The sequence below is a fragment of the Curcuma longa genome, unplaced genomic scaffold, assembly GCF_044706935.1.
Source record: "Curcuma longa cultivar G26 ecotype Majalengka, Jawa Barat unplaced genomic scaffold, ITB_CL_G26_1.1 contig_18424, whole genome shotgun sequence".
NCBI lineage: Eukaryota > Viridiplantae > Streptophyta > Magnoliopsida > Zingiberales > Zingiberaceae > Curcuma > Curcuma longa.
The window spans coordinates 1-10,374 of record NW_027430816.1 but is presented as its reverse complement, the minus strand read 5'-3'; the positions used below and the strand labels follow the sequence as shown (position 1 = coordinate 10,374).

Sequence of the window (10,374 nt, the reverse complement as noted above, 5' to 3'; positions counted from 1 at the left end):
TTAGTAAATTTTATTTTTTAAAATGGCGCTCCTTTGAAAATAAATTAAAAATAAAGATGTAACCAAGCTGCCGTAAGCTATTCGAGTCTCGATTCACTTTTATCCATATTGATTTTAGAAAGAATTCAATAAATCAACGCTTCAAGTTAAAACCAGTCTGCTAATCATGAGATCATATCTCGATAGTTTAAATATATTTAATTTCAAACCAAATTTAAAGAGAGTCCAACAATCCAAACAAAAACTTAAACTCTGATTCTAACCATATTAACTGAAGGTGTTAGCTTTAATTATTTTACAGAAATTTTTAGGTCTCATTCTCTTTTTATACAAACAACCAAATTATCTACGACAATAAATGGCATGACATAATTAATACAACTAATCATGATAAATGACATGATATGACATAATTAATGCAATTAATCATGACTACTTTCAACCATAGTCATTGTAAATTTTATTTAATAAAATACGATTAAAATTTGATTTTACAAATCAAAAAATTCTTTAATTAGATTAGGAAATAATTTTCCATATCTAATTACATATTCTAATTTAGAAAATAAAATTCTTTAATTAAGTAAATCTAATTAATTAAAAAATAATTTTCCTAATAAGAAATCTCCTAATCAATTATGAAATTTTATAATTAGAAATTCTCAATTATATCATAATATTTTATTTAAAGAAATAAAATTTTTAATTAAAAAAATCTAATTAATTAGAAAATAAATTTTCTAATATAAAATTTCCTAATTGATTAGAAAATTTCTATAATTAAAATTTTTTAATTAAATTATAATATTTCTTTAATTAGATCTACGACTAATTACGACACGCAAAATTATTTTACGCATATGTCTTGCACTATCAGGCTCTGATACCACTGTTGGGATCGTTTTAGTGCGTTGCGGGTGTTTACACGTTTTACAAACATGCACAATAGAAATAAACTAATAATTAAATATAACTATTACAACACACGTATGCAAATACAGGATACAAGGTATAACTAAAATTTAAAATTTTTCAGAATAACAATTATTCTACGCGTACCTGATAGATGATGTTGAGCGGAGTTCGCATCAATTAAGCGGCTCTTATCGAAGTGCTGCTTCTACTGGTGATCTACGCCAAGTTTTCGTCCAGATGATTTCCAAAGTCATGAGTCATACCACTATCTTCGGCACTAGCTGACAATCGATAATGGTTGATACAAGAGAAAAACTCAAATACACAACAACATTTATTGTGATAAATTTGGGATTTTTCTAACTATCACGAGCAATCGTATTCCCAGTGTAGTTTTTGGTAGTCAACTTTTAACCGCCGATAAAGGGGCAAATAGTCGGAACCTTTCCAACGTTGATGGAATGATCTCCGAAAACTTCACAAGTTTTCATAGAGATGGTTAATGGTCGTAAGACGATCGTAATTGGATGTCAAGGGTCGGACAACCTATCCGATGGTTGAAAATAATTTCCAATGACTAGACAGTGAATTCCGACAACGCCCCCTCTTTGGCATCAACTCTGGCAAAGGCTCCTCTTCGGCAACGACAGCTTCTCAAGTTGTCAACCTTGGAAAGCGAGCTCTGGCATTACCTTCTTCCACTTGGTCGAACAAAGGTGGCTACGTTCTCTCTCTCAAGCAAATCACCTAGAATAGGGGCAACAATAACTAAGCCTCCTTCGGTGGTCAGCCGCGGTAGGAAGGAATCCGACGGTGTTCGGCAACGGCGACGACCCAATCAAGCGACGTTCTGGCAGCGCCGGCAGAACAGAGGGAGGGAAGAGGGAGAGCGTCACGGTCGGTAGTAGGAAGGAGGAGGTGCAGTCGACAATGCTCATGCCTGGGAGGAAGAAGGAAAGGCTCGGGTTCAACCTATCCTCCACGCGAAGACTTTCTTCGGTGATCGGCGACGGGTGAAAAGAACCTAATCGGGTGTTGCGACAGCACGAGGATCAAGGGGCGGCGGCGCTTAAGCTAGGGTTTCTGGCTCGTTCTCTCCTCTCCTAGCTTAGGGTTTCGGGCTCCCCTTTAAATCGCGTTCCTCACGATTTTTCTGCCGAGGAAGCTAGAGATCATGTCGCCGACAAAAACAAGAATCGCGAGATTCTCGCGCGCCGTGGTCGAGCGGGGAGAAAAACCTGAGGAAAACCCCAAACCAGCTTGAATTAGATTTTAGGGTTTACTGTAGCGAGCTGGTCCAATTACTGTAGTAAAATCAATTTTATTCATTTCATCTTCACAAGACGAAGCCTATCATTACTTTCGTTTTGCTAAAATATCTTCTATCATAAATCAAACCAAGTTGGTTCAATTTAGTTTCAAACTGAATTGTTTGGTTCAATAACCAAATCACCTCCAATTTAAACCAAACCAGTTTTGTTTATTTTATCTTTATAAGACGAAGTCTATCATTTTGCTCTTTGTTTGATCCAACCAAATTTTATTTCTCTCGATCTAAGAATCTAATTTTCAAACTCATTTTAAGTCATTCGGAAAACTTGTAGTGCATGTGACCCAATAGGTTCCCGATTATGTTGGTCGTCTGTAATTAACCATAAATTACGAAACGATCATGAGTGACACCTAGTAGTACATCATGATCCCCAATTGATCAAAAAATCAATGATTGATTCCAGAATAATTTCTAAACCCTTCAGCAGCTAAAATGAAACACGCCTCATTCCTTTCACCGTTTTATACCCGCTTGGTTCAAGACATGGTCTATGTGTGTCAGTCCCTACTAGGTTGACTACGTCACACCTAACTCAAGCTTGCTTTCTTGTCATATGGATTCAAGTTACTTGTATGTCCAGGAGTGTCATACTCTTGACATGTAATACTTTGGCTAAAACTTTTAGTAATAATCCTAACAAGAACCGCAGGGTATACGTCTCTTTTTATAAAGAGCGATGAATCTTCTGTGGGCTATCCAAACACCTTCGAGTACTTTAACTTATATCTAATCATCCCGGATTTATACTCCTCGAAGATGTTTGCTTAAGATGTCAAAGTATAAGACTCCATGATCAAGGTGACTTGAATACCACAAGTCAAAGGAAACTCGCACTTGCAGTGAGATCTTCATTGATATATGCATAGAACCATATGAAATCCCAAGGCAGGTCACTCCAATGAACTAGTTATTTTTAACTGGCATTCACGTTTAACTCTCAACATCCAATGTCTCCAGCTAGTGAGAACAATTGCTTGACAAACAAAGGAGTTTAACATGTGCTAGTTTCAACAGAATTGATGACGTTAGTGCTTATCGATTCATCGATTAGGAATAATTTCAATACATTTATAATTGCACATATAGAGATGCTCACTAGTTGTGATCCAATCACAAATTCTTTCCTGCTATGAATTGTATCATGGACATTCAGTAAATGAGTTTAAGATCCAATCAAACATATAGAAAATGTGCACTTAAATAGTGAATTATTATTTATTTAATAAATAATATAACCGTAAGACGATTGCTTTAGGACACCTCTCAAATATACCAAGGCACATGATGCACGCCATAGGACATAACTCCCTATGCAAAACTGGGTCATCGATGTATGTACGACTCGTGTCTGACTCAGGCTTGTGCTGAAGGACTGATCTAGTCAGCCGACTTCTGCTTCCTTCGACTAGATTTGTTGGGGGGGGGGGGGGGGGGGGCTCGTGTTATGGGTTGGTATAACTTATCCCGAAGGTCAAGACTTGGTCCGATTGGGAACGACACATCGGACAGAAGACTTGACTCGAGATGAAATACCTGACTACTCCACTCAAGTTCAACACCCAACTCCTAGTCCAAGCCTCCCAACTAAGTTTCCGCTCGAGCCCGAGCTCCATCTTGGACCACGTCTCGACTCCTGATCCTGGGCAACCTCGACCTGGACTCTCTTTGCTGCCTGAGCTCCTCTCATCCAGTGCCCTGTTCAGTGTCTAATCAGCTCGATTCCTCCGAGTTCAACTCCTAACACTTCATCATTCCGCTTGTCAGACCATCGCCAAAAGGACACGTGCTATGATATGCTATTTGGGGTAGCTCACCTTCCCGATTAAGGCACCATGATTTATGATGGCATAGCCTGATACCGTATCAGGCAAGAGTGATGGGACCCTTCACTGCAATGATGCGCAGTGATAGGATATTCTCCTTACCAGCGATTGAACATCTCCTTTGACAAAATTTTCACTGATGGATATTCTCCTTAATTAAGATAGGATGTCTTTCTCTCTCGTAACATAATGACCCCGCTTCTGGCGAGTGCAGATACGCACACCAGGCCCAGAACACTCTTAATTCTCCATTTTTATATTTCCCTCTCCTACAGCGACCTAACTTGAGCGTCGGAGCAGCTGAGTCAGGATATCCCTGACCTCCATTCTCACCCTTGTCTTCTTCCTTGTAGCTCAGTGCTCGGTGGTACGCCATAATCCGAGATCCTCCTTCTCAGTTGGTCGTTGGTACTGCTTTTGGTGAGTCAACATATGCACGAGGTGTTTAGTGACTGATCCGAAGGCGATCTCGAACAGGAATAGCTATGGAAATCCCTTCATTTATATGACACTTTTGTAATCTACGTTCAAGTTTTGACCCCTTTAATTTGTATTTTCTCATTTTGACTATTCTAGTTCACTTAAATGTCGAATTAATGAAATGCATAAGTAGAAATTACAAGCGATCCTAATGAAATGTATTATTAAATTACAAGGATGTAAAACTAAAGGAGACAAATAAAATTAAATATCTTTTTAAAATATCAAACAACCCGCCGCCTAGCTCGAACCGTGAAAATCGCGACTTAGCTCGAATTTAGACATCTAAGTGAATTGTAATATATGAAATATTGCAAAGCTAAAATGTAAGAAGAGAGAAAATTGTGGGGTGTAAAGTAAAACTTTTTATTTATTTATTTTTGTTTTGGCGCGCTTTCGTTTTTGGCGCGCCACGAACCCTAATCTCAGACGCCCGTCGCTGCCTCCGCCCATCCCAACCTCATCCGTTGCAGAAGAAGAAGAACAGAGATGTTCTACTCCCACTCGTTGCTGGCGAAGAAGAGTCCTCTTGGGATGGTGTGGATTGCCGCCCACCTCCAGAAGATGAAGAAGACTCAGGTTGACGGGGTCGACATCCGGTCTTCTGCAGGTTCGTCTCCATTTCATTCTATCCTCTTGGTGGTTTATCGTCCTAGGACCCCGTACGGTTCTCCTTCTCGATTGTTTAGGTTAGATTTGGTTGTTGGGTCTCGATGGGTTTCTTCGAATCTAAATCTTCTGGATGTCCATTACGGAGTCGGTCGCTGCCCATTCTACCCCCGTCGAGTTGAAGAAATGAATCCTTAAATAACAAGAATGTTTTGCGGTCATTATTTTATTTCTGTTCTTATATACCAAGGCAAGATTATATTATGTGTGTTTTGGTTGGATTTCACTGAAGCTGAATTCTTTATTTACAATATCGTCAAAAAATGTCTATATGGATAAATAACCTGCTGCTGTCTCCAGAGCAGTTTTAGGGTGTATGATTCACGTTCTATGTTTACTTTTAATTTGACGGAATGTTTACATTGGATCAGAAATCTATGTTTGAGTTGGTTATAACGAGGTATTTGATGAAGAATTCATTGGGCTTGCTTTCTTTTTTACTGATTCTTGCTCTTTTCTTTTAACAAAAACTTTGTTGTAAAATTTTGCATCAGGAAAAGATTGTCATTTTCCTTCTATAGGATGGTCTGGTCTTATACTTCGGTTTTGTGACGCTTGTTTTCAACTTGTTGCGTGCTTTGGTAGATGAGATTATGTATCCTCGAGCTCCAATTGCTCTGAGACTGTCAGGGCATCTTCTGGTTGGCCTTGTCAGAATATACTCGTGGAAGGTGAATTATCTGTTCCAGGACTGTAACAGGATGTTGACTAATATAAGGGTGGCCGTTGCTTCGATACAAGTCAATTTACCGGCAAATGCAGATAAAGCTCCATTTGAGTCTATAACATTACCTGAGACCTTTGATCTTGATGCATTGGAGCTAGATGAATCAATCAATCCTACTGGGTATGTAATTTTTCACCTTAGATTGTATATGGAATTCGAGTGGCTGTTAGCTCTTTATAATTATTTACTTTGTTCACATATTTTGATACAGTGGTCCAGACAATCACCAAAAAGATTATGAGCAAATAACTTTGGCAAGTTAGTAAACTTTTTTGATTAAAAAAAAATGGTGATGTGTGAGATAGGAGTTTGCTAACAAAGGATTTATTGTACTAGGTGAAGCTTCAGCAGGGCAAGATCAGTATGTAGCTTTCTTCATCGATAAGGTCTCAAATATCTTATGTTTTACATGCATCAATATTTTTATAATTTCAGTAATCTAAATATTTAAGCTTTTATATGGATTCCATGACTTAGGATAACAGCACAAACACATCACTACAGCCAGAAATTAGAAATGATGCTGAGCCCATGGAAGAAGAGTAAGGCCTTATGTCAAGTTTCTTACTGAAACACTTTGGCTTACTTTTTCTAATAGTGCACTTTGATGCAGTATATTGCCACCATTTGATGGTGGTCTGGATGCTATTGTCAGCCCAGCTCTAAATTCTGCATCTTTTGAGGGCCCTGGTTCAAATAATCATGGCAATGGTTCTTTTCAAACTTTTGATATGAACAATAATATTCAAGAATTTCAAGAAATTGAGGTTATGCGTGAAAATAACTTAGAGCCTGAGAACCAGTTAGAGTTGGATAATACTAGCAATGGTGTTGAATTACATGATCATTCTACATCAGTAACAAAGAGAAAGCATAGTCTTGATCCAATACTTGAAGATATTTTGGTTTCTGGAGAGGAACCTTTGCCTTCAACAACTCATGCCAAACCACCAATGTCTACATTTGATTCCAACATTGCTAACAGGGAGATATCTTCTGGTTAGATATTTTGTTCTCTGATATATATTTTCCAATTGTTTTAGGGTTGATCAACTTAACAATCAATCATTTTCATCTATGTATGATAATATTGTTTGTGATTCGTCTTATTCTTTTTGTTTGTTGGTTGTTTGGTAGGTCAAGCCTTGCCTCACTTGGAGTTGGAGCTTCAACCTTCACCTCCTATCAGAGAACAGAAACGAAAGAGAAGAATGAAAAAGCATTCATATGATGAGAAAATTGTGTTGACAAATGCGTAAGTATCACTAAATTTGTTTATAGAAGAACTTTTGTTGTTTGATCTGTTGCATCAACTAACTAATCTAACTTTATCACTGTCACTTTATAAACAAATTTCCATGAGGGCAATGCTGCAAGAGAGTTAACTTTGTGGATTTTGTAATTCCTTCTACTAAAAATTATAAATTAAGATGTTTTCTTTTCTCTTTAATATGAGGATCATGTTGCATGAAATTACACTACAAAGAATAATTTTCTTTAATTTTTCCTTCTAGATTCCAATTTTTGAAGGTATTTATGTTGTCACAATTTTTAATATTTCAAGTATTCTTTTCATTATTCTTGTTATTACATATGGATTTTCACCTTTTAGCTATATCAATCTCCATAAGATTTTGATAATGGATGAAAGAATTACTAAATTATTTAAAGCACATGGAATGTTAAAATTCACAAATATAAGCATTACTAATTTATAAGCTAGATTCTATCTCTCTAGACATCAGTCAAATATCTTATGAAATAAAACCTTTGTAAAACTTGTTATTACGGTTATCAAGTTCATATATTTTTTTATTCAAATTGCACAATTTGATCCAATTTAAGTCACAAATATAACAAATCTTGTGCTTCAATCAGACTGAATCAAGAATCAGTCTAATATGAGTTGATCAGACTGATTTGTCAGAAACCACATTAGCAATAATTCATGGAATAATATAAAAAACCCAATCAATTAATGTTAACACACACTGACCAAAAAATAGATTCCACAATATTTTAGGGTTAAAATATTGCTGCTTATAGTATAATTCTTTAATCATATTCAATCATTGTAATTTTCCTATTTCTTTATTAAAAACTGTGGTTGCAAGGTATCATATTGATTGAGTTGTCAAAATATGAGTTTAGAGAGTTGCATGATTCATGATTTAATACAATTTATATTCACAAATTCATGATTTTTGACATGAACCTTGATTGGCAATTTTTCTTGTTATTTTCTAAGTTTCAATAATTTAGTTTGGACCTTTAAATTTTGAAAATCATCTGGGTCTTTGTTGTTTGCGATATGCCAATATTCGACACTCTTTGGCATGCTATAACGCACCCTTTGGCATGCTAAAATGTATGTCAAGATGAATTGAAATAATATATTTTATGTTTTTAGTTTGTGTTCATATAACACAATGTCAAAATTGTACCATTCTAAATGGGACACAACGACCCGAGTTAGGTACATAGTTGCATTCTTTTCTTTTTCTTCTTCATCCCTTTCCTCCTCCAAGTTGTTGTCAGCACCATATGTTAGAATAGCGGCACAACTGAGATAATATTGTTTCAGTCATATAATGAAATCCTTTGAACCTTGTATAAAATCATATGCTTTAACAATTACAAATGAAGTTTTTAAAAATGATGCTTTTTGTTCATTAGTGTTAATAATAGAATGGTTGTAGAATATTCTTACATGATTTATTTATTTTTTTGTGAACATCATGGATTGAAATTGGTTTTATACATCATACAATCTGTTTTTTTAGAGACATGAAAAAACAACTTGAAGACACTACTAAATTAGTTTGCAAGCGGAGGAAGCTTCCATGTTCAGTGCTAGATCTTTATAAGTACCATATCAACCGCCTCAATGATCAAGTATTTCATGAACCATTGTTATCTGGTTAGTTTTTTTTGTTGTTTGTCATTTTTACAATTTTGAGTTATAAAATGACTAGTTGGAATCAAACATATATGCAGGGATGTGTAGTAATCTCCATGAGGTTTTTTCTAGATCCTTTCCTCTTCACAGCAACAATTCTAGCCATATGGAAGTTTTATCAGAACTTGCGAATGAATTATCTCATGTTACCTCAAAGGATCTGCAAAAAGAGCCTGAGCAACAAAATAATTTGGATGGGGAGATTAAGCGACATAGTGACAGAAATATGGAACCAGAACAACAGGACAAGCTGAATGCAATACCTGAGAATTCTCTATTCGATATGCATATTGATATCGAACCAGAACAACAGGATGAATTGAATCTAATACCTGAGAATCCTCGATTTGATATGCATACTGGAGCAATTATAAATGAAACAATACAATCACCCTCTGGAGGAGTAGATATGACTCCCTTTAGCACCACAATAGCAGGTTCAACTCATGACTTTGATAAGACTTTTGATACAGAGATATTGCCCACAGTTGAAAGTTTTACTAGGACTGAAGCAACTAGTTATGCAACTGGAGCTAGTTTATTCTCTTTGGAGGAAGAACCACTTCAAAATAGCATGCCTAGAATTCCAAGTGTGTTGCTATCCGTGGAGGAAGTAAGTTCCTTTGTAGAAGAATATCAGTGACACTACTTTCCATGTTTTACTTTTCTTAAGATTGTTGCTAATAAGCACCTCTATATACCTTGTCTTGAATCTTTGATTTGGTTTTGTTTAGGATTTTGATTTTCTTGATGCAAGTACCCAATCATCAGGTAAGATAAGTATGTTTTTTCCCTTTGCATTCTTTGTTACATAGAAGTTCAAATCTTAAAATAGTTATCCTCATGCAGGTTATAAAGAAAATGAAGCTGGAACTTTATCGGCACGGACTAGGTAAGAGAAATTTGATTTATACTATATTTATTTTCTTTATTAAAACAAGTGGAAAAACAATGCTTATGTTGTTAAAATTTCTTCATGGTGTAGGGCTGTGGCACAATTTCTTAAAAATCAATCACCACCTCAGAGTCGAGATAAAGAACATGGAGTTTTAAGTTTAAATGATATCTTAGAAGGAAAAGCAAGAAGACGATGCGCACAAATGTTCTTTGAAAGTTTGGTAATTATATATTCTGAGAACATTTATTTCTTTTTTGATTAACATGATTTGAGAACATTGTTAATTCTTCCGTTAGAAAGTATAAGATTTAATCTTAGTGGTGAAGTTACCAGGGTTAAAGGAGGCCATGATGACTAACTATTCTCATAGTTAATGTTACCTTCTAAAACATTCTCTTTCAAGTATCACATAGGCAAAAACAATCTAGTATCATCTCCTGATTGACAAGGTTAGGTTTTTATAGAGAGCGCATAGGATGTAATTCCTTAAGAAGAGATCTTCAGATCAGTATCTACCAAATATCAGTTTTTCTTTCAAGCGATAGGTATTCTATATCTTTGTTTTTAATG

General features: G+C 35.8%; 1 protein-coding gene across 1 annotated transcript; it reads left to right on the top strand.

The window, feature by feature from the left end:
- Positions 1 to 5,040: 5,040 nt before the first annotated feature.
- On the top strand, positions 5,041 to 10,024 carry LOC141816855 (sister chromatid cohesion 1 protein 3-like; the record flags this gene model as incomplete). The annotated part of the gene is made up of 12 exons (XM_074704585.1): positions 5,041 to 5,161; positions 5,806 to 6,067; positions 6,159 to 6,205; positions 6,284 to 6,333; positions 6,425 to 6,489; positions 6,561 to 6,946; positions 7,085 to 7,202; positions 8,731 to 8,867; positions 8,945 to 9,519; positions 9,641 to 9,677; positions 9,756 to 9,798; positions 9,892 to 10,024. Coding segments are annotated over exons 1-12 (1,974 nt in total), but the record flags the coding sequence as incomplete, so codon positions are not given.
- Between the last annotated feature and the right edge of the window lie 350 nt (positions 10,025 to 10,374).